At 44.3% G+C, this 27,592-nt stretch overlaps 1 protein-coding gene across 12 annotated transcripts in view; it reads left to right on the top strand.

The window, feature by feature from the left end:
• NPHP4 (nephrocystin 4) overlaps window positions 1–27,592 on the top strand; it is a 138,086-nt gene that overhangs the window by 54,440 nt on the left and 56,054 nt on the right. For 6 of the 12 annotated variants that reach the window (XR_015143326.1, XR_015143325.1, XM_086344156.1 and 3 more), the window contains exons 11-12: window positions 3,988–4,170; window positions 16,426–16,564. Coding sequence is in view for 10 of the 12 variants with exons in the window: in XM_086344156.1 (XP_086200282.1) it covers window positions 3,988–4,170; window positions 16,426–16,564 (322 nt within the window). In the remaining 2 variants the exon portion in view is untranslated. Of the gene's footprint in view, window positions 1–3,987; window positions 4,171–9,636; window positions 9,710–16,425; window positions 16,624–27,592 lie in introns of those variants that run through there. The other 6 variants (XM_086344158.1, XM_086344157.1, XM_086344161.1 and 3 more) reach the window with 4 other exon arrangements.

Here is a 27,592-nt window from a genome sequence, read left to right as displayed (position 1 = left end):
CCACCTGCTTGGCTGCACCTGGCCTTGTCCTTGAGCTGAGGGTGGGAGTTGGGAGCCTGGGCTTAGGGAGGGTCTCGTTTTCAGGCATCGCCCTGGCCTGTCGGGAGAGAGTACAGACTAATAAAGGGCCAGTGGGTTGCCACCTAGCCGTTGTCCCAATGAAGGAGTGAGCCATAACTCACTGACCCTCCCTTCTTGTTAGAGATGTTGAAACAAAGTGTGGGAAGTGGCTATTTGTTTATCTGACATCTGCTTCACACAGAGAAACACCATATAGACCAAGGACAAGAAAATCAACAGAAAGCGTGAAAGTAGGAAGCTGGGGATCGGTTGCTGCTTTTGAGAGATTAAGCCAGAAGGGACTGGCACAGATAGCATGAAACCGGGGGCACATGTTTTAACTTTGACCCTGTAGTAAACTTATGAATTTAGGGGAGATGGCTATTTACAAAAGTAGTATAGGTATCACTGAGTCCTTATAGTTTTTTTTTTTCTGGCCAGTTTTGTGAATACATTTAGTATTTTTATTTTTAATATCATTGTGATGGTATTCCTTAATTTGGCTTTTAAACTTTTTCTCCTTTATTTATCTATTTGGCTGCACCAGGTCTAAGTTGCAGTACATGGGATTATTGATTTTCTTTGCAGCCTGCAGAACTTTAGTTGTGGCAGGTGGGATCTAGTTCCCTGACCAGGGATCGAACCTGGGCCCCCCTGCAGTGGTAGCATGGCGTCTTAGCCACTAGACCACCAGGGAAGCCCCTATCATTTATTTTATAAAAAGCAGTGGATTTTTTTCGCAGCTTTTGGCTGGTAACACTGTGGTTACTCAGGGCCGTTTTGTTCTGTCCCCCGGCTGAGGGACGGGAAGGGCGGGTGCCCTCTGTATATTTGACAGACACCAGAAGCGCATATTTGATACTGGGAGTGCGGCACACAGACTCACGCTTAGGATCCTTACTTGGCTGGTTCTTGGCTTGTGTTTCCAGGATGTGGGTTTTTGCTCATTGAATTGACCCAAACCCCTGCTCAGCTCTGTGACTGTGCAGAACACGGCAGAATCCTAACCCGTGGTCTGAAATGGGTTTAGCTCCAGTAAACGATCAGAAGAGGCTGAAGTGGGTGGTTTGAGGTCCAGTTACAGGGGGCCTCAGGAAAAAGAGGTTAATTCACAAGCAGACACTGATTCTGGATGTTCCCCACGTGGATACAAAGGATGTGATGGGATGGGCTGTCATCTGAAGCAGTCTGGAAAGACCAACTTAGGTGAAACTTGAACTTCCTGTTCTCTCCGCCCCCCTGCTTAGTTCCCCGACCAGGGATCGAACCCACAGCCCCGGCAGTGGAAGGGTGGAGTTCCAACCTCTGAACCGCCAGGGAAGTCCCAGCGCTTCCTGTTCCTTATTGTGTGCACGTAGCCTCTGCTGAGGTCTCACCCAGCTGACCGTCAATTCTTCTGTGTTGGATTCCACCCAGAGTCCTTGTGTGTGTATGTGCGATCTGCCTTGAACCTGAGTGCACTCAAGTCCTGGCTGTGACAGTGACACATGACTCACTCGTGTCCAGTCAATCATCCAGGGTCTGTTGGGAGCCCAGGGTACACTGCTAGAGCCTTCCTGGGCTCCGTGGTCCCAGACACAACTCAGGTCAAAGGATTCCCATCGCCTTTCCTTGGGGACCCTCCCCTTTCCTGGGGACCACTGCAGACAAGCCTTGGCTTCCACTCCTTCTGAGAGTCTGAGACCCCCTCCTTGCAGGCTGTCTGCTTCCCTGTGACCACGGCCTGAGTTGGAGGGCTGCTGGGTTAGCTCACGTGGTTGGTGGTCAAGAGGGATGGAGGGCTTTGGTAAGGAACCATCCAGTCCTTTGCTCTCCTAGTGCCCCAGGGTGTGGAGGAAGATGCTGAGTTTGGTACTGATCAGGGTTCTTGGCCTTTCCTGATCAATAGAAATTGATCAGAGGCCAGACAGGAAATCCAGGCAAAGCTTTATTGGGGTTCTGGCTGGTTGCAGGGGGGTGAAAACAAGCAACAACTTCTCTTGCTTGTTCCCCAAGGACTGGGTGAGCTGGTTCCTTTTTGGGGTGAGGGTCAGAGCAGGTCAAGGGGTCAGGCTGGAGGAGTGGCCTAGGTGGTTTGCTCACCCCTTGGTGGTGGTGTGTGCAAGGGGTGTGAGTAGTACCCTGTTTTTGCTCCTGGCGTTTTGCAAATGGCAGTTGGGTGTTTGGTCTTTTTGTATCTTGTCTATAATTTGCCCCAACTGCACATGCATGCAGCTGTTTTTTAGTCCCTACAGTTTCTTTGTATTTTGTTGCTGGAGGAGAGGTGTGTCCAGGTGCAAGCACTGCAGCCAAGGGTCTCAGGTCCCAGGTCCAGGCCCCAGCCTTCTCACAACCATGTTCCATTTCACACCTGCCGCCTGCAGGTGGCTTCTGCCCCGCATCCCCAGGGGGGCTGGGAATCCGGTGGAGGCGGGTGTGGCTGCTGCCCTGAGTCTGGGCTGTCAGTCTGACTTCGTTTGATGCCACTGGGCTCTTGGGGTGGAAAGCGCTGTTCCTGGGCTCCTGTCTTACCTGCTGTTGTCATGTGCCTGGTGGCTTCTGGTCAGGAAATGGCCTTCCTGGGGGTACTGATATGTCTCCTGCCAGGGAATGAGCCAGTGTCTCTGGAGCTGCCTTAAGGGGGTAGATCACGAGTCTCATTGCCCAGCTGAGCAGGAATGTCAGGACTTGACCAGGACCCACTTTGAGTTCCACTTTATTCTTGCTTCATTTTGAATAATGGATGAAAGTGGTTTCTTTAAAATACCACTGACTCAAGCCTTGAAACCATATTTGTGAAAATGGCTTTGTCTGAAGGTGGAGGCTACTTCTGGGGAGGGGTGTCCTAGCATTGTCCTCCCTTTCATCTGGCCAGTGATAGAGACAGTGAAAGAAGGCACAGCAGGAAACATTTGGCCTGGGTGATTTCCTAGTTACATATAAGCTACATACACAGAACATACAGTGAGGAGCTGAAAGTGCTGGAGAAAATGTGTGCTGAAACCCTAACTGGAGTGTGCACGTATATTCTTCATTATATGATGAAGTGTCTTGTTACTAACACAAAGTGCCATTCCTGGTGTTTTATTCATGGATCTGGGTGGATGGTAAAGTGCAGAGCGTTTGAAAACCTGCGGAAGATGTGGTACATGTACACAATGGAATATTACTCAGTCAGTAAAAGGAATGAAATTGGGTCATTTGTAGAGACGTGGATGGACCTAGAGTCTGTCATACAGAGTGCAGTAAGTCAGAAAGAAAAACAAATATTGTATATTAATGCATACATGTGGAATTTAGAAAAAGGGTTCAGATGAACCTATTTGCAAAGCAGAAATAGAGACACAGACTAGAGAGTGGCCCTGTGGACACAGGCTGGGGAGGGAGAGTGGGGCAAACCGGGAGAGTGGCACTGACATATAGACGCCACCATGTGTAAAATACACAGCTGGTGGGGGCTTGGTGTAAAGCACAGGGAGCTCAGCTCAGTGCTCTGTGATGACTTAGAGGTGTGGGATGGGGCAAGGGGAGGGAGGCTCTAGGGGGAAGGGATACATGTATACACGTAGCTGATTCACTTTGTTGTATAGCAGAAACTAACAAGACATTGTAAAGAAACTGTATTCCTAAAAAGGAAGAAAAGGAAACCTGCATAAGGATCCTGTGGAAGAGGAGGAATCATAAAGGCAGTGTTGGTCTTCAGGAGGGTCCTGGTTACACTGGGGCGGGAGTGGGGAGGGTCTCAGAATCAGAGGCTGGCTTCCCTGCCCACTCTGAGCCACCGACGTGGTGCCACATCCTCCTCTGTGGTGGGCCTTCTTTTTGTGATGACCCCCTGCCTTGCTGCGCTGCCCTGTGGCGAGATTTTCCCGGGAAAGCACTGTTGATTTCCCCACCCATGGGGGTTTGGTGACAACCTATGACCCATATGCTTTGTTTCCATTCCAGGCAGCTTCACTCACCTCCTTGTCCAGCCTGGCATGTATGCACATGGTTCGCTGGGCTGTCTGGAACCCCTCGCTGGAAGCCAGCTCCGGGCAGGTGATGTTACCTCTCCAGGGTGGCATCCAGTCCAACCCTTCGCACTGTCTGGTCTATAAGGTACCCCCAGCCAGCATAAGCTCCGAAGAGGTAAATGTTAGAGACCCTATAAGTGTGATTGCTTTTTACATGCTTCTAGCAAGTTCATGTATTTTCAACAGCAGAGCTGACAAATACGTTTGTCGATGTTTCATGAGCAGTATTTTTTCAGGTCACAGATTTGCCCTTAAAAAATAAGTATGATTGCTGAGTCATAATCAGAAACACACATTACCATATGTAAAATAGATAGCCAGTGGGAATTTGCTGTAGGACCCAGGGAGCTCAAATCGGGTGCTCTGTGACAACCTAGAGGGGTGGGATGGGATGGGAGGTGGGAGGAGGGGTTCAAGAGAGAGGGGACATACGTATACCTATAGCTGATTCATGTTGATGTGTGGCAGAAACCAACACAGTATTGTAAAGCAGTTATCCTTTGATTAAAAACAAATTAAAAAAATAATGACTAAAAAATAATGGCAGGATAAAGAAAAAAAATTAAAAAAAGAAAAAATATAAGTGTGACTGCTGAATTATAATCAGTTTTGTGGGCTTCCCTGGTGGCTCAGAGGTTAAAGCTTCTGCCTGCAATGCTGGAGACCTGGGTTCGATCCCTGGGTTGGGAAGATCCGCTGGAGAAGGAAATGGCAGTCCACTCCAGTATTCTTGCCCGGAGAATCCCATGGATGGAGAAGCCTGGTGGGCTACAGTCCACGGGTCACTAAGAGTTGGACACGACTGAGCGACTTCACTTTCACTTTGACCTCCCTGAAGGTGGTGGTTTTTCTGGGGTCTTATTATGCCCCTGCTTATGTAGCCATTTCTCAAGGTGGCCTGTGCCTCTTATTTTTACACAGAGAGCCACGAGATCACTTCTGTGCTTTTTAAAATGCCCTCTTTTTTAAAAAATTATTTTTTATTGAAATATAGTTTAAGTACAGTGTTGTATTAATTACTGCCATACAGCAAAGTGACTTGGTTACACACATATATACATTCTTTTGCATATTCTTTTCCACTGTGGTTTATCACAGAATATTGAATATAGTCGGAGAAGGCAATGGCACCCTACTCCAGTACTCTTGCCTGGAAAATCCCATGGCCAGAGGAGCCTGGTAGGCTGCAGTCCATGGGGTTGCTAGAAGTCAGACACGGCTGAGCAACTTCGCTTTCACTTTTCACTTTCATGCATTGGAGAAGGAAATGGCAACCCACTCCAGTGTTCTTGCTGGGAGAATCCCAGGGACGGGGGAGCCTGGTGGGCTGCCGTCTATGGGGTTGCACAGAGTCGGACACGACTGAAGTGACTTAGCAACAGCAGCAGCATTGAGTATAGTTCCCTGTGCTATTCAGTAGGACCTTGTTGTTTATCCATTTTATATGGATCAGTTCGCATCTGCTAACCCTAAACTCCCAATCCTTCCCTCCCCCATCCCCCACCAATCACAAGTCTTCTCTATGTTTTGTGATTCTCTTTCATAGATAACTTCATTTGTGTCATATTTTAGATGCTACATATAAGCGATATCATATGGTATTTGTCTTACTCTTTCTGTCTTCCTTCACTTAGTATGATACTCTCTAGTCGCATCCATGTTGTAGCAAATGGCATTATTTCATTCTTTTTCAAGGCTGAGTAGTGTTCCTCTGTGTATATGTGCCGCAGCATCTTTATCCACACCTCTATGGTTGGACATTTAGGTTGTTTCTATGTCCGGGCTATTGTGACTAGTGCTGCTACGAACATAGGGATACATGTATCTTTTTGAATTATAGTTTTTTCCATATGTTTGCCCAGGAGTGGAAGTGCTGGATCATATAATAATTCTATTTTTAGCTTTCTGAGGCACCTCTGTACTGTTTTCCACAGTGGCTCCGTCAACTTTCATTCCCACCAGCAGTCGAGGAGGGTTCCCTTATAAACAAGCCCTCTTTTAATGTTTGTACACTGGGGGCTGTGTCTTGTGTGCACAAGGCTGGAGTGCGAGCTGGGCAGTTGGCATCCCCCTGGCTGGTCTTTGTGGCTCATCACTTATGTTCACTTGACCTCGACTCTCTCTAGCTGTGTCCAGAGGGGAGGGACCACAGCAGAACTTATATAAATCCATTTTGAAATGAAGCTTTCTCTGATCCCCACTATAGAAAGCAAACAGAAGTGGGCCCGTGGAGGCATGTTTGTGTGTGGGTCTCACCCCATGTGCTCCCCTGGCCTGTTGGCAGTCCTGCAGGGTGGGGAGCAGGGACCCCAGGACACAGATGCTGTGTGACACCCCTGCTCTGGCTGACTTCTGGGTCCTTCTGACACTAATGGGTCATTGCAGGGTTTCTGCCTGGGTATGTGTTTTATTCTTCTGCTGACATTCCTGAGATACGCCTATCCTGTCTCAGCAGATCAAATGGGAGCCTTCTAGGACTCAATTGGCTCATTTTTCTTGGGTAAAGGACCATACGTGTTATTTCAGTATGTCATTCATGTGCTGACTCCAGTGACAAGCATCATATTCAGTGTTATTATTTATGATGTGGATTATGCCTTGGGGACCTGAATCAGCGAGCAGCTGATCATGCAGCTTCTCTTATTATAAGGAATGTCCCTCATTACAGGACTACATTTTGCTGCATTCCCACATGGTCTGGTTTCAGCCCTTATTATAAACTTGCTATTAGAAATCCTGAAGCTACTGCCATATTCTCATTCTCTCTTGCTGTGTATGTACCTTTGTAAATAAATCCTTATTCTGTTTACTTTTAGCCTTCTCATGTCCACTACATTTCCTTTGCTTTTTAAGTGTGTAAACTATATTGGAACATAAGTGTTGTGAAGGTTGGACTATCTCAAGGTCACAAATGTATCAAATACCATCATCTTCCATGAAGAATATCACTTCTAATCAGGGTTTCTCCACTCAGCACTGTCAGCATTTGGGGCCAGACTGTTCTTTGCTGTGGGTCTGTCCCAGGCACTACCCTGGAGGATGTTGAACTGCATTGCTGGCCTCCACCCCTTAGAGGCAGTAGCACACCCCCACCCCAGTTCAGTTCAGTTCAGTTCAGTCACTCACTCAGTCGTGTCTGACTCTTTGCGACCCCATGAATTGCAGCACGCCAGGCCTCCCTGTCCATCACCAACTCCCGAGTTCACTCAAACTCACATCCATCAAGTCAGTGATGCCATCCAGCCATCTCATCCTCTGTCATCCCCTTTTCCTCCTGCCCCCAATCCCTCCCAGCATCAGAGTCTTTTCCAATGAGTCAGCTCTTTGGATGAGGTGGCCAAAGTACTGGAGTTTCAGCTTTAGCATCATTCCTTCCAAAGAACACCCAGGACTGATCTTCTTTAGAATGGACTGGTTGGATCTCCTTGCAGTCCACAGGACTCTCAAGAGTCTTCTCCAACACTACAGTTCAAAAGCATCAATTCTTTGGCCCTCAGCTTTCTTCACAGTCCAACTGTCACATCCATATATGACCACTGGAAAAACCATAGCCTTGACTAGACGGACCTTTGTTGGCAAAGTAATGTCTCTGCTTTTGAATATGCTATCTAGGTTGGTCATAACTTTCCTTCCAAGGAGTAAGCGTCTTTTAATTTCATGGCTGCAATCACCATCTGCTGTGATTTTGGAGCCCCCCAAAATAAATTCTGACACTGTTTCCACTGTTTCCCCATTTATTTCCCATGAAGTGATGGGACCAGATGCCATGATCTTCGTTTTCTGAATGTTGAGCTTTAAGCCAACTTTTTCACTCTCCTCTTTCACTTTCATCAAGAGGCTTTTGAGTTCCTCTTCACTTTCTGCCATAAGGGTGGTGTCATCTGCATATCTGAGGTTATTGATATTTCTCCCAGCAATCTTGATTCCAGCGTGTGCTTCTTCCAGCCCAGCGTTTCTTATGATGTACTCTGCATAGAAATTAAATAAGCAGGGTGACAATATACAGCCTTGATGTACTCCTTTTCCTATTTGGAACCAGTCTGTTGTTCCATGTCCAGTTCTAACTGTTGCTCCCTGACCTGCATATAGGTTTCTCGAGGCAGATCAGGTGGTCTGGTGTTCCCATCTCTTTCAGAATTTTCCACAGTTTATTGTGATCCACACAGTCAAAGGCTTTGGCATAGTCAATAAAGCAGAAATAGATGTTTTGCTGGAACTCTCTTGCTTTTTTGATGATCCAGCCAATGTTGGCATTTGATCTCTGGTTCCTCTGCCTTTACTAAAACCAGCTTGAACATTTGTAAGTTCGCAGTTCATGTATTGCTGAAGCCTGGCTTGGAGAATTTTGAGCATTACTTTACTAGCGTGTGAGATGAGTGCAATTGTGTGGTAGTTTGAGCATTTTTTGGCATTGCCTTTCTTTGGGATTGGAATGAAAACTGACCTTTTCCAGTCCTGTGGCCACTGCTGAGTTTGAGCATTTTTTGGCATTGCCTTTCTTTGGGATTGGAATGAAAATGGACCTTTTCTAGTCCTGTGGCCATTGCTAAGTTTTCCAAATTTGCTGGCATATTGAGTGCAGCACTTTCACAGCATCATCTTTTAGGATTTGAAATAGATCCACTGGAATTCCATCACCTCCACTAGCTTTGTTCTTAGTGATGCTTTCTAAGCCCCACTTGACTTCACATTCTAGGATGTCTGGCTCTAGGTGAGTGATCACACTAGACCCAGATAATCACACATCGTGAATACACAGTTCTTCTGTGTATTCTTGCCACCTCTTCTTAATATCTTCTGCTTCTGTTAGGTCCATTTCTGTCCTTTATCGAGCCCATCTTTGCATGAAATGTTCGCTTGGTATCTCTAATTTTCTTGAAGAGAACTCTAGTCTTTCCCATTCTGTTGTTTTCCTCTATTTCTTTGCATTGATCGCTGAGGAAGGCTTTCTTATCTCTTCTTGCTATTCTTTGGAACTCTGCATTCAGATGCTTATATCTTTCCTTTTCTCCTTTGCTTTTCGCTTCTCTTCTTTTCTCAGCTATTTGTAAGGCCTCCCCAGACAGCCATTTTGCTTTTTTGCATTTCTTTTCCATGGGGATGGTCTTGATTCCTGTCTCTTGTACAGTGTCACGAACCTCAGTCCATAGTTCATCAGGCACTCTATCTATCAGATCTAGTCCCTTAAATCTATTTCTCACTTCCACTGTATAATCATAAGGGATTTGATTTAGGTCATACCTGAATGGTCTAGTGTTTTTCCCTACTTTCTTCAGTTTAAGTCTGAATTTGACAGTAAAGAGTTCATGATCTGAGCCACAGTCAGCTCCCAGTCTTGTTTTTGCTGACTGTATAGAGCTTCTCCATCTTTGGCTGCAAAGAATATAATCAGTCTGATTTTGGTATTGACCATCTGGTGATGTCCATGTATAGAGAGCCCAGATGTTCATAGACATGGCTGAATGTGTTCTGCGGGCAGAACTGCCCCTAGTTGAGGACCGCTACTGTAAACAGATATTATTAACTAAAATAATAAACTGCCACTGATCACAAACTCTGTTCATTCTCCTGCTTTCTAAAGGCGCTGTTTTGCATCTTCTTGTTTCTCATCTCATGTAGCAGTGCATTACCACATCAGAAGTGTGGACTCCTAGGTAAGCCTAGTCTCTGCCTGGGCACCAGTTAATTCTTTATCTTATTCATTCACTCAGTGAATTTTACTGAGCACCTACATCTATTCTATGAAAACTCTCTAATCCTGTGGAATTTACAGTTGAACAGGACTGACAGATATTAATCAAAAGAAAAAAGATACATATTATAAACATCCCATAATTTTTTTACTAAGTAAATTTTGGGGTTTATGTTATTAAGATTATTTCAGTGTTATTTACTGTGAAGGTAAATAGTGTATTATGTTTATGTTTTCCTTCTTAAACAGCTCCTGTATTCTTCCCTCAAGCAAATAGTTGTCTTTAAAAAAGTTAATATCTCCACAGGTAGCCAGTTTCAACTCTTAGCTGTGATGTATGGTATTTACCTTGTTTTCTAAATAATATATGTTTACTGCTACTTCTTAGTTTATCAATTTTAGTATCGATTGTATACTGACTTATAATAATGATAGATGAGAACATAAGCTCTTTTATACACTCTTGCACTGAAAAAGCAACCACGCTCTGCCCTCTCCCCACTTCCTTGCACTGCTTGACCTTGCATTCAGGTACCATTGCCAGAGGCTTGCAGCCCAGTGGGGTCTTACCAGAGGATTGGAAGGGGAACCCTTGAGAATTGAAAAGAACTAGTGGGATCTGGAGTCCCTTGGACTGCAAAGAGATCAAACCAGTCAATCCTAAAGGAAATCAACTTGAATGTTCATTGGAAGGACTGATGCTGAAGCTGAAGCTCTAATACTTTGGCCACCTGATGTGAAGAGCCAACTTATTGGAGAAGACCCTGATGCTGGGAAAGATTGAGGGCAAAAGGAGAAGGGAGTGGCATAGGATGAGATGGTTAGATAGCATCACCAACTCAATGGACAGGAATTTGAGCAGACTCTGGGAGATAGTGAAAGACGGGGAAGCCTGGTGTGCTGCAGTCCATGGGGTTACAAAGAGTTGAACGTGATTTAGTGACTGAATAACAACAACAACAACAGCAACAAGGGGGGTCTGGAGAGGGAGGATCTTGGAAAGTCCCCTGGAAAGTTGTTTAAGAAATGCTAAGTTAACCCCCAGCTTCATGTGCCTGACTCTGACCTAACAGCGTATGGCAGTCTTTGAGAACTGGACTGTGGACAGAGTTGCCCCTGCATGCATCATGGCTAGGAGAGGACTGAGGAGCCCTGCCCAGGCTTTGAGAATGTGACTGATGTTGAAACCACCAACCACAGGATGCTGCTTGGAAACTGGGGCTTGAACCCAGCTGGGTTGATTTCTGACCCAACAAAAATATCAACATTCTCCATAAACTTTAAAAGACATTCTTACAATGTGATATTTAAAAGAGAATCTTATAAAGTGATATTCAGAATGTCTATGATACAGTGTATACTTAATTGACAAACAAAGGACCAGGAAAACCTCAACTTGCAGGGGAAATAACATTCAACAGGCAGTGATACTGAGATGACACAAATGTTGGAATTATCAGACAAAGCCTTTAAAATAGGCATTATAAAAATAATCCAATAAATAAGAACAAACACTTTTGAAGCAAAGGGAAAGATAGAAAGTCTCAGCAAAGAGGTAGCTAAAGAAGAAGCAAATGGAAAGTTTAGAACTGAAAAATAAAATTGCCAAGATAAAGTACTCAGTAGGTGAACTCAGTAGCAGAATGGATATGACAGAAGGATCAGTGTATTTGAAGATGAATCAGTGGAATTTATTCAACTTGAACCACAGAACGTTGATTGGAGGAGAGTGGACGAAGCCTCAGGGACCTGTGGGGTAGGGCCACAAAGGCTAACACCCATGTCATCAGAGTCCCGGTGGGGGAGAAAGAGTGCAGTGCAGAAAAAAATGTCTGAAGAAATGATGGCTGAAAACTCCTCAGATTCGGCAAAAGACTTAAACTTACAGAACGAAGACGTCCAAAACCCAGAGATAAATGCAAAGAAATCCACACTTGGACACATCACAATCAAGCTGCTGAAAAAGACAAAGTCTTGAAGACAGCATGATGCATTACTTATAGAGAAACAATAGTTTGAATATTGTGGGTTCCTTGCAGGAACCATGGAGGCAGAAGGAAATGGAACAACATGTTAAAAGTACTAACAGAAAGACCCCAGAACTCAGAATTCTATTCCAGCAACCGTCCTGCAGGAATGAAGGTGAAATAAAGACATCCTCAGATGAACTAAAACAGAGAGTTCATTGGCAGGTAGAGATGCTCTAAGAGAATTGCTAAAGGAATTTCTTTAGATAGAAGAGAAATTATACCAGATGGAAACTTGGTACATCAGGAATGAAGAAAGAGCAACAAAAATGATGAATAGAATACACTATTCTCCTTCTTTTGAGTTCTTTAAAAGGGGTTTGATGGCTGAAACAAAAATCATATCCGTGTCTGTTAGGGTTTTTAAGGTATGTAGGTATAAGAGGTTAAGATAGCTATAAAGGGGAAGATAAAGAGACCTGTGGGGCGATAAGATTTCTGCATTCCACTTGAAATAATAAAATATAGATTTTTGAGTAGATTGTGAAAAAATTATTTACATTGTAAACCCTAGAGCAGTCACTAAAAATAAGCTATCAAGAGATAGTAAGAAACCCAGTAGATAGATAAAATGGAATAATTCAAAATAAGGCAGGAAAGGGAGACAGGAATGAGAAACAGAAGGAACAAATCATAATAAAATGATAGTCCTGAACCAAGACCCACCAATAATTACATGAAATGTAAATAGTCTGAACGCACCAACTTCAGGACAGAAATTTTCAGTTGACATGAAAATCTCAAGGTCCAACTATGTGCTGTCTGTCAAGAACTCACTTCAAAAGCAAAAGGATGGAAAACTACTGTGTGCAAACATGAATCAAAAGAAAACTTGAGTAGCTATATTAATACCAGGCAAAGTAGACTTCAGAGAAAAGGAAATTTCCAGGAATTAAGGGGGATGTCACCTGTGATAAAAGAGTCAATTCACCACAAAGACATATAAACCCAAAAGTGTGTGTATCTAACACAGAGGTTCAAAATGCAAAGAGCTAATAGAATGGAAAGAAGAAATAGACAACTTCGCAGTTGCATTTGCAGATTTCAGCACTCCTCTTAGATTAAACTATAAGCACACTGATGGAAAATCACCAGTATATAGAACTGAACAATATTATGAAGCATCTGGATCTAAATGACCTTCATAGAACAGTCCACCCAACAATGGCAGGATATATTCTCTTCATATTCTCTTCAAGTGCACATGGAACATTTACCAAGAAAGACCATAGCCTGGATCAGAAAACAAATTTTAGTAATTTTAAAAGAATTTAAATTACACAAGGTATTTTCTGTGGTCACAATGGAATTAAACTAGAAGCCAAAACAAAGATAGCATAAAAAACTATAAACACTTAGAAATTAATGCATTTTTAAATAATCCATAAGTCAGAGAGGAAGCCTTAAGAAAATATAAAAGATACTTTGAACTGAACAAAAGTGAAAATATGACATATCAAAATTTGTAGGTTGCAGCTCAAGTGTATTTACAGGGAATTTATAGCATTAAGTGCTTATATAAGAACAGAAAAAGGTCTCAAATCAATAATCTGATCATCCACTTTTAGAAACTAGAAAAAGAAGCAGAAAGTAAACCTAAGGCAAGTAAAAGAAAAATCAATAATAAATATAAGTGCAGAAACCAATATAGCTGAAAACAGAAAAACAATAGAGGAAAAACTAGAGAAAGCCAGTGAAGTAAAAAACTGATTCTTTGACAAGCCTCTAACAAGTAAAGAGAGAACACAAATGACTAATAATAGGCATGGAAGAAAGGATAACCACTCCAGACCACACAGGTATGGGAAGGATGTTAGGGGAAATACTATAAATTTGAAAATTTAGATGAAATGAACCAGTTTGTCTTAAACAACAAACCATCAAAACTTACCCAAGATGAAGTATATAACTTGAGTAGTCCTATAACTTTATAGATAATGGGTTTGTCATTAAATTTTTTTAAATAAAGAAATATCCCAGCCTGTTCACATATAATATATAATATAGAGGGCTTCCCTGGTGGCTCAGACGGTAAAGAATCTACCTGAAACATGGGAGACCTGGGTTCAATCCCTGAGTTGTGAAGATCTGGAAAAGGGAATGGCAACCCGCTCCAGTATTCTTGCTTGGAGAATTCCATGGACAGAGGAGCCTGGCAGGCCATAGTCCATGGGGTCTCAAAGAGCTGGACACTACTGAGTGGCTTTCACTTTCATTCACTATAAATTGTACTAAACATTTAAAGGAAAAACAATACCAATTGTATAGATTCTCTTCTTGAAAATAAGATAGGTGGGAACAATTCCAAATTTATGTAACAAGGCCTTCATTATCCTGATATCAAAATCAGAAAAAGACAATATACGAAAATAAAATCATGGATGCATATTCCTCGTGAACTCAGATGCAAAATGCTCAACAAAATATTAGTAAATTGAATCCAACAGTATGAGTGAGTGAAGTCGCTCAGTCAGTCCGACTCTTTGCTGCACCATGGACTTGTAGCCCACCAGGCTCCTCCATCCATGGGATTTTCCAGGCAAGAATGCTGGACAGGGTTGCCATTTCTTTCTCCAGGAGATCTTCCTGACCCAGGGATTGAACCCAGGTCTCCCACATTGTAGGCAGATGCTTTACCATCTGAGCCACCAGGGAAGTCCATCCAACAGTATAGAAGAAGAATACACCGTGACCAATAATACACCCTGGCTTATTCCAGGGATGCAAGGCTATTTTCTATTGGAAAATGTAATTCACTCTAACAGCCTAAAGAAGGAAAACCATGTGAATAATAACAACTGATGCAGGCAAAGCATCCATTTATGACAGAAACTGAGCAAACAGGAATAAAGAGGAACTTCCTCAGCTTGATCAAGAGTAGCTACAAAAATTCTTTAGCTAGCATCATGCTTAATGGTGAAAAATTGAATGCTTTCCCTCTTAGGTCAGGAAGAAGTGAAGAATGCCCACTCATAGTATTCAGCATCTTATTTGACATTGCGTGGGAAGTTCTAGCCGGTAAAATAGAGGAATAAAACAAAATTAAAAAAAAAAACCATAGAGATTGGAAAGGAAGGAACAAAACTCTTCTTATGTGCAAACAGTATGATTTTCTGTGTAGGAAATCTTGAAGGATTTATCAAAAACTCTCAGAATAAACAGTAAGTTTAGGGAGATTGTAGTATACAGCAGGAGGTCAAATGGAAAGTCAGTCACATTTCTTTATACTAACAAAATATATACAGTTGGGAAGCAAAATCTAAAAAGCAGTATTATTTACAAAGCACCCCCCCACCTCAGTGAAATCTAACAAAATATGTACAGGATCTGTGTGCCGAAAATGATAAAACATTCCTTTTGCTGCATGTCATTATTCTCATTGATTACTCTTAAGTGAATCACAGAAGACCTAAATATAATGGAGGGTCTTCTTTATGGATTGGAAGACTCACATGATAAAGATACAAATTCTCCCCAAATTGATCTATAGGTTTAATACAATTTCAATCAAAATCCGTACATGATTTTTTAATAGAGACAAGCTGATTCTAAACTTTAATTAATTTTTGGCTGCGCTGGGTCTTCGTTGCTGCACGAGGGTCTTCTCTAGTTGTGGTGAGCACGGGCTACTTTCTAGTTTCAGGGTGCGGGCTCAGCAGTTGTGGCGCATGGACTTAGTTGCCTGTTGGCATGTGGGATCTTCCTGGACCAGGGATGATTGAACCCCTGTCCTCCACATTGGCAGGTGGAGTCTTAACCACTGGACCACCAGGGAAGTCCCTGATTCTCAACTTTATATAGAAAAGCAAAGGAATTAGAAGGGTCAAAACAATTTTGAAAAGAACAGTTAAGTTGGAGGATTCATGCTAGACAATTTCAACACTTTCATTAAAGCTATGGTAATCAAGATGAAGTGCTGTTGGTAAAAGCATTGGCATATAGACTAATGGAACGGAATACAGAGTTCAGAAGTAAGTCACAGATTAGCAGTTTCCTGTAAAGTGTAGTATACATGCACCATATGACCCAGCAATCCTACTCTTGGAGAAATGAAACATGGAGAAATGAAAACTTATGTCCATGCAGAAATATGTACACCAGCGTTCCCAGCAGCTCTATTTATAACCACTCAAGCTGGAAACAGCCCATATGTTCTAAGTGGGTGAATGGATAAGTACGCTGAGGCACATGGTACAATAGAAGACTGCTTGGTAATGAAAAAGAACGGCTGTGGTTACACACTGCTGCACAGATGACTCTCATCCGCCTACCAGGGACTGAGAGAAGCCAGTCTCAAGGGTTCTGTAGCATGAGTCCCCATTTGTAGGACCGAAGACAGGGGTGGAGAGCAGTTCAGTGATTGTTGGATGTGGGTATGCGCAGGATGGGTGAGCGTTTTAGGTGGTGGGGCTGCTCTGTACCTGATGCTGGTGGTGGTTACATGTGTTTAAACTCAAAATAGGAAAAGTCAGCATAACATAGGTTAAGTAAAAATGCATTCAGACGGGAGCAATGTTGTTGATTTCCGCTTGGCTGAGGGTAATCCACACTGATTGTTTTAGGACTGGGGGATGTTCCTGGTTGAATTATTCTGACCACACAGTGCTGATGGAGGGAGCATGGCCATCACTTCTCTTGTTGTCCATCATAGGTGAAGCAGGTGGAGTCAGGGACGGTCCAGTTCCAGTACTCGCTGAGCCCTGAAGAACACCCAGACGCACCCACAGCGAATGCAAGCGGCCCCAAGGCAGAGCGGCGGTCTTTTAGGAAGCCACCCGTGTCCCCTTCAAGTAAGTGTGTGCTGAGAACTGAGTCTTCAAGCTCATGGCACAGCTCCATGTGTGCCCAGGTAAATGACATTTATCAGATACTTGCTGTAAATTGCTGTAACTGGAATCAGTTGATTGAGTTTTTGCTGACTACAGAGGTATAGAATTGGACAGTGATAAAACCTGGCCCAACACTTTGTGCTTTAGCCATGAGTTAGCTCCCTGACTGAAGGCTTTGAAAGGTCTGTTGGTGACACTTAAAGGGACATCTCTCTTGGGTGTCCTGCAGACACAGGGCTCAAGAATCAAAAGCTGGCTGATAGCCATGGACTGCCAGCTTTATGGTTGTTCAGTTGCTAAGTCATATCAGTCGCTAAGACTGTATGCAACTCTGTGGACTATAGCACGCCAGACTCTATGTCCTTCACTGTCTTCTAGAGTTTGCTCAAAATCATGTCCATTGAGTTGGTGAGGCTATCTAACCATCTCATCCTCTGCCACCTCCTTCTCCTCCTGCCTTCAGTCTTTCCCAGGATCAGGGTCTTTTCCAGTGAGTCAGCTCTTTACATCAGGTGGCCAAAGGATTGGAGCTTCAGCTTCAGCATCAGTCCTTCCAATGCATATTCAGGGTTGATTTCCTTTAGGATTGACTGGTTTGATCTCCTTGCAGTCCAAGGGACTCTCAAGGGTCTTCTCCAGCACCACAGTTTGAAAGCATCAATTCTTTGGCACTCAGCCTTCTTTGTGGTCCAGCTGTCACGTCTGTATATGACTACTGGAAAAACCATAGCTTTGACTAGATGGACCTTTGTCGGCAAAGTGATGTCTGCTTTTTAATATGCTGTCTAGGCTTCTCTGATGGCTCAGATGGTAAAGAATCTGCCTGCAATGTGGGAGACCCAGGTTCAATCCCTGGGTTGGGAAGATCCCCCTCGAGAAGGGAATGGCTACCCACTCCAGTATTCTTGCCTGGAGAATTCCATGGACAGAGGAGCTGGCGGGCAGTTGTCCATGGGGGTCACAAAGGGTTGGACGTGACTGAGCAACTAACACTTTCACTTTCACTAGGTTTGTCATAGCTTTTCTGCCAGCTTTATGTTGCACTGTTAATGTAGCCTTGAGTTTGTTGTTTTTAAAAACTGATTTTTACTTCCTTGGTGTGCAATCTGGGAGTGGGGAGGCCACGACCTCAGGGTGTGGCTTTGAAAAAGGGATGGAGGGCTGTCGATGCTGGAGGAAGTAATGCTCTTCCATGGATGGCAACGTCCCCGTCCCCGTGTGTGTGACTGCCGCTGTCAGCTTCATGTTGGCTGTACCAGCTCCTTCTGCTGAGGCTGGTACCTTGTGTTCAGGGCCTCTTAGTTTATCCCCAAGGACAGGAAGCCAGCATCCTGGTGGGGAATCCCACCTGTGGTGAGAAGAGAGGGAGGTTAGCAGGAGGGTTGAAAGAGCACTGAGCTCTTGGCTTTTAAGGATCTCACTGGCTGAAGGAACATTCTCAATCATGGGTAGTTAGGCTCTTAGAAAGTCAGAAAGGTAGGGGATGAGCAAATGTGGAAGCCCTAGAGGGGCGCTGAGTGTCCATCCATCCTCCATCCAGATGGCTTTCCTCTGATGGATGCTGCTGGGTATCTAGGGAGGGCTGGCCAGTGTCTCTCGGGCAGCAGGTCCTGAATGCTGTGCAAAGGCGCCAGTGAGTCTGTTGTTTGGGAGTGACTTTTTTTATCAGCTGAGATTCTGGTTTTTGGAAACTGGTCTCATTGAGTTTAATCTCACAGCTGGTGGCAGCAGCACACTTGTTTCTCTGTCCTGGGAATCGATGTCTTGGCCTTCATCTTCATGGTCCTCCAGGATTTTCTGAGATGTTTAAAAATATTCAGATACCAAAACTTGATAGTTTATTGCTTTGGGACAAACTGTATTATTAAGTATTTTCCTTTTCCCTCAAAAAGGCAGTGCATTTGTTGTTTTTAATTGTTTTATTCTTTCCAATTTTTTGTGCTTATCAGAATGTTCTCAGGTATAATTACATCTTACGTAAGTGATGGGCTTCCCAGGTGGCTCACTGGTAAAGAATCTCCCTGCAATGCCAGAAACTTGGATTCGATCCTTGGGTTAGGGAGATTCCCTGGAGAAGGGAATGGCAACCCACTCCAGTATTCTTGCCTGGAGAATCCTATGGACAGAGGAGCCTGGCAGGCTATAGTCCATGGAGTTGCAAAGAGTCAGACATGACTGAGTGACTAACACACACACACACACACACACACATAAGTGCTACTGAAATGTACACCACTGCTTGTACTTGAGACGTTTCCAGAATATCTGCCAGAATCCCCTGGAATGGTGGGTGGCAGGCATGTGTTTTCCACCAGAGTTTAGAATGAATTTACAATTTTATTGGATAAAGTTAAATGCATTGAAAGTATAGAATACATAGTTAAAAAATACCAAAAGGTCAAACTCATTCCCTTCTTTAACTCTAGTATCTTCCTTTCTTTGACATATTCACAATTACATTTAAAAAATAAATGCTAACCTCTAAGAAATGTTAGTGTGAAATAAAGATAGTATCCTAAATTATAAAATATGTGCGTTTTATGATTTGATATAAACATTATTATTTTGGTTTTTAATTAAACTATTCAAAAGGATAATGCGTGCTGTGCATGCTAAGTCGCTTCAGTTGTGTCCAACTTTTTGTGACGCTATGGACTGTAGTCCGCCAGGCTCCTCTGTCCATGGGATTCTCCAGGCAAGAATACTGGAGTAAGTTTCCATGCCCTTCTCCAGGGGATTTTCTCCACCCGAGGATCGAACCCAAATCTGTTACATCTCCTGTTTTGGCAGGCAGGTTCTTTACCACTAGCACCGCTTGGGAAGCCCAAAAGGACAGTAGTGAAATGTAATAAATGCAGTTCAAAATAATAAATATAGTTTACTTTGGTCCTTAGAAATACCTGAAGAGATCATTTTCTTAGAGAAGAAACCTCTACAGCTATCGTTAATGGAAAAATAATAAGTACTTTTTCTGGAAAGGAATTTTCACGTGTTGAACTTTGGTGTAGTTATGACGCTGGAAACCGACAGCTTGCGTGAAGGCCTTCTAATTGAATTAACTGTCAGCCAGGACAGGATGACCCTGTTGGCTTCTCCCGCCTGACTGGCTGTCGGCATGGCCTGGGGGCTCTGTTTTTGCTTTCCCAGCTGCCCTGTCTGTTTTCATGCAGGGCTTGGAGGAGATTTATTTATTATTATTTAAAATATTTATTTTTATTTATTTATTTGTCAACACTGGGTCTTAGTTGCAGCATGCGGGATCTAGTTCCTTGACCAGGGATCAAACCTGGGCCCCTTGCGTTGGGAGCGTGGACTTCAGAGAAGTCCCTTGGAGGAGATTTAAAGCCTAGTGTGCTGCTACCTTTGTTTCCCCAAATGGTCCTTTAGCTAATTTTGAGGGTGTTCATGGAACTTCTTGGATCTCTGTTTTTTTTTTAAATCAAAGTTGGGACAATTTTGATCATTCCTTCTTCGATTATTTTCTCTGTCTTCTTCTCTCTTTTCCCTTGAGGCTCCCAGTCATACCTTTATCAGGTGGCAAAGCTGTGGGAAGTCCCACCCTGCTGAGCTTCTGCTCAGTTTTACTTGTGGTCTTTTCTCTCTGTGCTCCAGTCCTAGATACTTTGTATTGCTGCATCTTCAGCTTCACTCATCTTTTCTTCTGCAGCATCTGATCTGCCATGAATCCCACCCAGTGCATTTTCCTCACAGATATTGTCGTTTTCATCTCCAGAAATGAAATACAGGTATAACTACCGACAAACTTATGCTTTTTTGTTTCTCTCCTAAGGCAGAGGTAGATGAACTTAGGCCTGTGCAACAATTAAAATTAAAATTCCAGTATTTTATCCTGTTTGAAATGACCCATATAGTAATTCTCATTTTAACTAGGTTTAGTTTCAAGGTTGGAGAAGGCAATGGCAACCCACTCCAGTACTCTTGCCTGGAAAATCCCATGGATAGAGGAGCCTGGTACGCTGCTGTCTATGGGGTCGCATAGAGTCGAACACGACTGAGCGACTTCACTTTCACTTTTCACTTTTCATGCATTGGAGAAGGAAATGGCAACCCACTCCAGTGTTCTTGCCTGGAGAATCCCAGGGAGGGCGGAGCCTGGTGGGCTGCCGTCTGTGGGGCGCACAGAATCGGACACGACTGAAGCGCCTTAGCAGCAGCAGCAGCAGTTTCAAGGTACCAGAATCTGGAGGTAACATTACAAAGTTTGTCACTACTTTAATATCCTTGTTTGCCAATTCTAAAATCTTGGGCAGTTGTGCATTAGTTTTGATTGATTGATTTTTGTCCTGATTTGGGTTGTATCTTCCAGCTTCTCTATGGTCAATAACTTTTGATTGGATTCCAGATATTGTGAGTTTTCTCCTTTTGGTTGCTAAATATTTTTATGGTTGACAAATATATATATATATATATATGTATTTTTTTTTTTTTTGCCACACCCCATGGCATGTGGGCTCTTCGTTCCCTCTGCAGTGGAAACCTGGAGTCTTAACCACTGGACATGCAGGGAAGTCCAGGTAGCTGGTAAACACTCCTGAACTTTGGAAATACCTTGGTCATTTAGGGCCTTGGCTTTAAGAGTTGTGAGATGGGACCCCATGAGCATTTAGTCTAGGGCTAATTACCCCTCACTAAGTGAGAAGACCTCCTTCAGTACTTTGCCTGATGTCCTTGATTATGAAGTTTACCAGTCTGTGAGAATGGCCTCTTTCTGGCCCCATGAGCACAGGGTACTGGTCCCTCTAATTTTGGGGGTGATTCTTTCCCCATCCTTGGGTAGTTTCGCAGTCAGTGACCTCCTGAATCCTAGAGGGACCCTCTGTAAGTGGCTGGAGTTCCCTCTCTGCGCCCCTCTCCTGTCTGTGCTCAGCCCTGCAAACTTCCATTTCTTTGGTCTCCTTGAACTTAGCCCGGCCTTCTGATCAGGGGTCCACTGTGCTCTGTGTTCCCCTTTCCTGAGCTGCAATCTGCAAAATCACTCAACGTGTTAATTTTGGGACCGTCGGAGGGCTTACTTCTTTGTTTCCAGTTCCTTAGGACCATTTCTTGCCTGAATTCCAATGTCATTAAAACTGTTGTCTTATGTATTTTGTTAGTTAAATAATTTTTGTTTCAGTCAGGAGAATGAATTTGGTCAGAAGTAAAGTTTTTGCCTGCTGTTGACAATTTCTAGGCTGTTGAAATCCTCCACCCCAGGGGTGATAAGTCCAGTGGTTTTGAAGCTTTTCCTAGCTGCTTTGTGCTGCGTGTGATTCACTGACTATGTCATTGCTTCATGATTTTGAGTTTTGGCTCACACCCTCTCCCTAGAAAGCATCTCTGCTGTGCACTGCATTTATTTTCTTTTAGGATGTACTCTTTTCTTTTTAAACTAAAAAATTACATATTCAAGAATGTGTGCATATGTATGTGTGTGTGTTTAGTCATTCAGTTGTGTCCAACTCTTTGCGACCCTGTGAACTGTAGCCCACCAGGCTCCTCTGTCCATGGGGATTCTCCAGGTAAGAATACTGGAGAGGGTAGCCTTTCCCTTCTCCAGGGGATCTTCCCAACCCAGGGATCGAACCCAGGTCTCTGCGTTGCAGGCAGATTCTTTACTCCTGAGCCACCAGGAAAGTCCATTCAAGAATGGCCAAGGCAACTATGAAGGAGAGAGGCTTCCCCTTTCTTGACTTGCAGATTTAGCATAAAATTATAGTAACTAGAACAGTGTGACACTGCTACAGACACAGATCAGTAGATAATGGGACAAGATAAAAAGTGTGATATATGAAAAATTATAGATAAAGAGCATATTGCTTTCCTTTAATTATTATAACAAATTCCAAAAGCTTGGTTGCTTAAAATAGCATGAGCTTACTATCTCACATTTCTGGAGATCAGAAGTCCAGAGGTCTCACAGGCTGAAATCCAGGTCTTGGGGCTGTGTTCCTGCTGTAGGCTCTGGGGGAGAATCTGTCTCCTTGCCTTTTCCAGCTCCCAGGGGCTAGCTGCACTTTCGCCCCTGCTTCCATCTTAAGAAGCAGCAGAGTTACATTTTACTTAATTTATTTATTTTTGGCCGTGTGGCACGCTAGATCTAGTTGCCTGACCAGGGATCAAACTGGTGCCCCCTGCACTGGGAGCTCAGAGTCTTAGCCACTGGAATGCCAGGGAAGTCCCAGAGTTACATTTTAAATCTCTCTTTGATTCTCCCTCCTGCCTCCCTTTCTCTTATCAGGACTGTCATAGTTGCATTGCCTACTGCACCCCCCACCCCCTCCCCTACCATCCAGGACAGTCTCTGCATCTCAAGGTCAGGTGATAAGCAACCTTAGTTTCATCTGCAACCTTGGTTCCCTTGGCAGTGTTAATACAACATAGTCATGGTTCTGGTAATTAGAATGTGGGTACTTTGGGTTGGAGGATTGCTTTTATGCCGCCCACCGTGGGAGTAAGGGCACACCAGTCAGTTAACAGCACTGGACTGGCTGTCCTTGTGGAAAATAGAAAATCAGATCCCAATTTCTTATTGTATACAAACCATACCTCAGACTGCAAGTAGGTCAGACCCTGATGCTGGGAAAGATTGAAGGCAGGAGCAGAAGGCGGTGGCAGAGGATGAGATGTTTGGATGGCATCACCGGCTTAATGGACATGAATTTGAACAAACTTGGAGATGGTGAAAGACAGGGAAACCTGCAATACTTCAGTCTCTGGGGTTGCAAAGAGTCAGACATGACTTGGTGACTGAACAACAACAATAACAAACCATAAATTCTGGATGGATTACAAGACTGAACTTTAGAAATTTTAATTAGAAGTTTAGAGAGAGGAAAAATGATAAAAAGAGCTGTCCCAAATCAATGAGGAATAGAAAAATGGTCAAAGGATATGAAAAGGGAGTTCACAGAGGAGAAACCAGGATAACCAAAATGTATAAAAAAGTGCTCAATTTCACTAGTAATCAGAGAAATAAAAATTAAAATGAGAACCCATTTGATTTCCCTTGTATTGGAAAGAGCTAGCTGAATGACAGCATGAGGTTGAAAATTTGGGAAAAGAGGACCTCCTACCACACCGGGAGGGACCACTTTGAAGAGCAACTTTGTAGTGTTTAGTTAATACCCTGGGTTGGGAAGACCCCCTGGAGGATAAAACGGCAACCCGCTCCAGTATTTGCTAGGGAAGTCCCATGGACAGAGGAACCTGGTGGGCTACAGTCCATGGAGTTGCAGAGAGTCGGACACGACTGAGCTACTGAGCACACACGCATGCATGTATACAGTTAATACCTTACAGCAGAGAACTGCCATTTCTGGGTGCCTGTTGCAGAGAGGAACTAGTCCTTGTGACACGGGGCCAGGATGAGGATGCTCAGAAGGCCTCCGTGTTTCATGGGTGCAGTGCAGGAACGACCTGCCTGCGCCCCGCTTGGGGGGTGGGGGGGTGAGCTGGTCTATTTGGACAGTGGGTGCTGCACAGCAGCCACGATGCTGATAGGCCTCTGCATATTGTTATGTCTGAACCTTCACACCGGGGTTCTGGGTTCTGAAACTGGCGGTTTCTGAAAGGAAGTGGACACACAGTGGCATGTAAGTGGCTTTGAAGACAATTCAGACTTGCCAGCTGGATGATCTTAGGCTGGTGGCTTCATGTGTCTGTCCCTTAGTGTCCTCAGTTATAAAATAGACGGATGAAAGGACTATTTAGATGGAAAAGAACACTTGAGTCTTAGGAAGAAATTGGAGAATATTTTTATGACCCTGGGGTTGGGAAGGCTTCATTAAACAAGATAAAGTGTAAACCAAAAAGAGAAGATTGAGAAATGTGATTATGTTAACATATAAAGAAAGTTTTCTAAGACAGAAGATTCCATAAACAAAGTTAAAAAGCAGTTCCTCAGACTGAAAGATATTTGCAGTATGTAAAACCATTAAAAATTAATTGAATGAGAAGATTAGAAAGAAGAATGATGATGGAAAGATCAACAAGGAGGAGATAAACAACTGGAAAGAAAAATGGGCAGAGGCTGTCAGGAATTGTAGAGAGGGTCAGATGAGTGAAAATCGGTCAGGGTGCACAGGACTGCCTGGAAACGGGGCACATGGTTCATAGTGGCTGTCAGCCACACTGATCTTGTCATCCTCCTAGCTGGCAGCATCAGTGGGCAGCGGTCACATGTTCATAACCTCTCTCAACCACTGGCCCAAATAAATACAGATCCCAAATCTCAGTGGAAACAAGGCAACCACCAGATCGGGAGCAAACGCAACATTTGTGCAGACTTACTGTTGACTCCAGAGTCCTTGATGGATACACACCCATGCCTGTGCTGCCATCCGGGGAAGTGGATTCCTGCCCGGCTGCAGAGCTTGGTGTTGGCCCTGCTCCCAGCATTTTTCATTAACCACTTTGAAAGAAAGTGAGGGAGTGTTTATTCACATAGGTTTGCTCAGCACTGACCCCCGCACCCCATCCCTTCAGAAAACCCTACTGAGAGTCTGTGATGTCCAGGTACACTTCCAGGCTCCTGTCCTCATAGAGGTCACATTTTAAAAAGAGACAATAAACAAACAAAGACCAGCAAAAAGAATGCTGTCCCACTCTGGTGTGGGGTGTTGATGGTGGGGGAAGCTGTGTGTCTGTGGGGCAGGGAATACGTGGGAATTCCCTGTCCTTTCTGCTCACAGTTGCTGTGAATATGAACCTGGTCTAAAAGGAAGGGGGCTTCCCTGGTGACTCAGACGGTAAAGAATCCTCCTGCAGTGCTGGAGACCTGGGTTCGATCCTTACGTCAGGAAGATACTCTGGAGAAGGGGCTGGCTACCCCCTCCAGTATTCTTGCCAGGAGAATTCCTTGGAAGAGGAGCCGGGCAGGCTACTGTTCCTCTTAGGGAATAAGATAGAGGATGGTGGGTGGGTGGCTGGACAGTTACGTCTGTCCTGATTTGATTAACTTAGGTTCAGGATTTATGTTTCTCTTTGCATATTTGAGCTCCATCTCTGGCAGAGGTCAGCAGACTTTAAGGCCAGACAGGAAATATTTTAGGCTTTGTGGGCCAGATGACCTCTGTCATGGCTACTCATCTCTGCTGGTGAAAGCCGTTGAGGGTGTGTCAATGAATGAACATGCTTGTGTTCTAATAAAACTTTATTTATGAGCACAGATTGTGGGTCAAATTTGACCAGGGGGCCAATTTGGCAAACTCCAGGAAGTAGTGAAGGATAGGAAAGCCTGGGTTGTTGCAGACCGTGGGGTCATAAAAAGTCAGACACGACTTAGTGATTGAACAACAGCAACAAGGTGGGTGAAAGGAGCATTTAGTCAGGGTTCTCTAGAGAAACAGAACCAATGGAACATACATACTGCATAGGAAGAGATGGCTGTTGTTGAGCGTGTGAGACTTGGCTATATCCTGGCACTTGAGTGATGTGGTGAAGACTTGGTGTGTCTGTCTGTCTCCCGCACCCTGTCCATCTGCCCTCCAGCTTTCCCTGTTGGCTTCCTTCCTGGCAGGGTTTCCTTACAGGGTGGCTCTGGGAGCTTCTCTGTCATCCTTGGGCTTAGGAATCCCAGCATGAAGAACTTCTGCTGTCCAGTCAAAGTCCCGAGATGGAGTCTCCCACTCTGCTGCATCCCCTGTCTTTACCCTGAATGACTGGGATGTGGGCAGGGGCCATCTGTCCTGGGTCACACACTCTGTTGGAATGCCTCAGACTTCCAGCCCCGCTAACCCCAGGGTTAAGGGCTGGGAGGGTGATCCCCAAAGGGAAACCATCTCTCGGTCCTGCTCTCAAAGAGAGGGTGAATTCAGGTGGCCACCCGATGGTTCGAGGGCCTAGTTTCATGTCCCATGTCTTTCCCTGAGCTCAGCTGCCTCTACCACAAGGTTGCCTTTCAGCTGTAACCAGGTTTCCCTGCATTTCCCCGTCTTCAATTGAATAGAGTTCCTGTCCGTGGGACCTGGCCTGTCCTCTGGAAGCTCACCACCTCGACCTGCAGAGGGTCTGCTGGGCACAGAGCAGGGCATGGGCTCCAGGGAGCGCTGTGGCAGTTCAAGCGGCAGGGGACACCTCCCCACCCCCCAGGAAGGGCTTCCCCACAAGGCAGCTAGCTATGGGCTCAAGATGATCTGAGCCTCTTTCTGGCTGACGGGCCGAGGGTATTATTCCTGTGTGTGGGGCTCACTGAGTCGCAGCATGACTTCCTGGGATTCAGAGGTGCTGGGTGCACACCCTTTAGTTCATTCCCCAGAGATTTATTGCCTTGTTTTCAGCACACAGGAGGGGATGCCTGTGCTGCTGGGAGCTCAGGAATCGAGCTCTGGCGCAGGTACTCTGTGGAAGCATTGTCTGCTTTTCAGTTCTCATTTGGGGACCAGCAGATCTGCACGGATGGGACATTTGGTTTATTTAATTTGGATTTATCGCCGCATTCACATCACATTAATGTGATCGCCTTCACCCCAGGTTCCAAACATTTGAAAACACTGCCTCCCAAGACCTAATACAGAAGACACAAATATCTGCTGGTGTTTAACTGATGATGGAAACTTCTCCTGCTTCAATATTTTACCAACTTATATGGTTCCTCTGGAAATCTTAATGATATGCGGCTGTCACTTTAAGTGAGATGCTTTGGCTTCCTGTGATGAATTGTCCTTTTTATTCTTTCTGCAAAATTACCAGGGAGCAAAGGTCCATTCATCACCCTGCATGAGAGGGTGCCACTAGAGGGCCACTAGAGGGCCCTCCGTCTCCAGTTTTTGGAACTCGGCATCTCCCTGACCCACATTTTGCTTTTAAATGTTCCCGTGGTGTCGGAATTTTGGTGCATTCGCTTAATAGATATAAAAGCAGAAGGGGTCATTGACGATATGTAATCATGGTGTTTCCCAGAGTAATAAGGAGTTAGATTCTTGACTTTTGTGCTGGTGACACCCTCGGGAGCATCCTCTCTGTGCCCTGGTACGTGTCATCCAAAGATGA

This window comes from Bos grunniens, chromosome 16, assembly GCF_055505025.1.
Source record: "Bos grunniens cultivar Pamir isolate PY7600 chromosome 16, Bosgru_T2T1.0, whole genome shotgun sequence".
NCBI lineage: Eukaryota > Metazoa > Chordata > Mammalia > Artiodactyla > Bovidae > Bos > Bos grunniens.
This window is presented reverse-complemented; position numbering and strand designations above follow the sequence as displayed.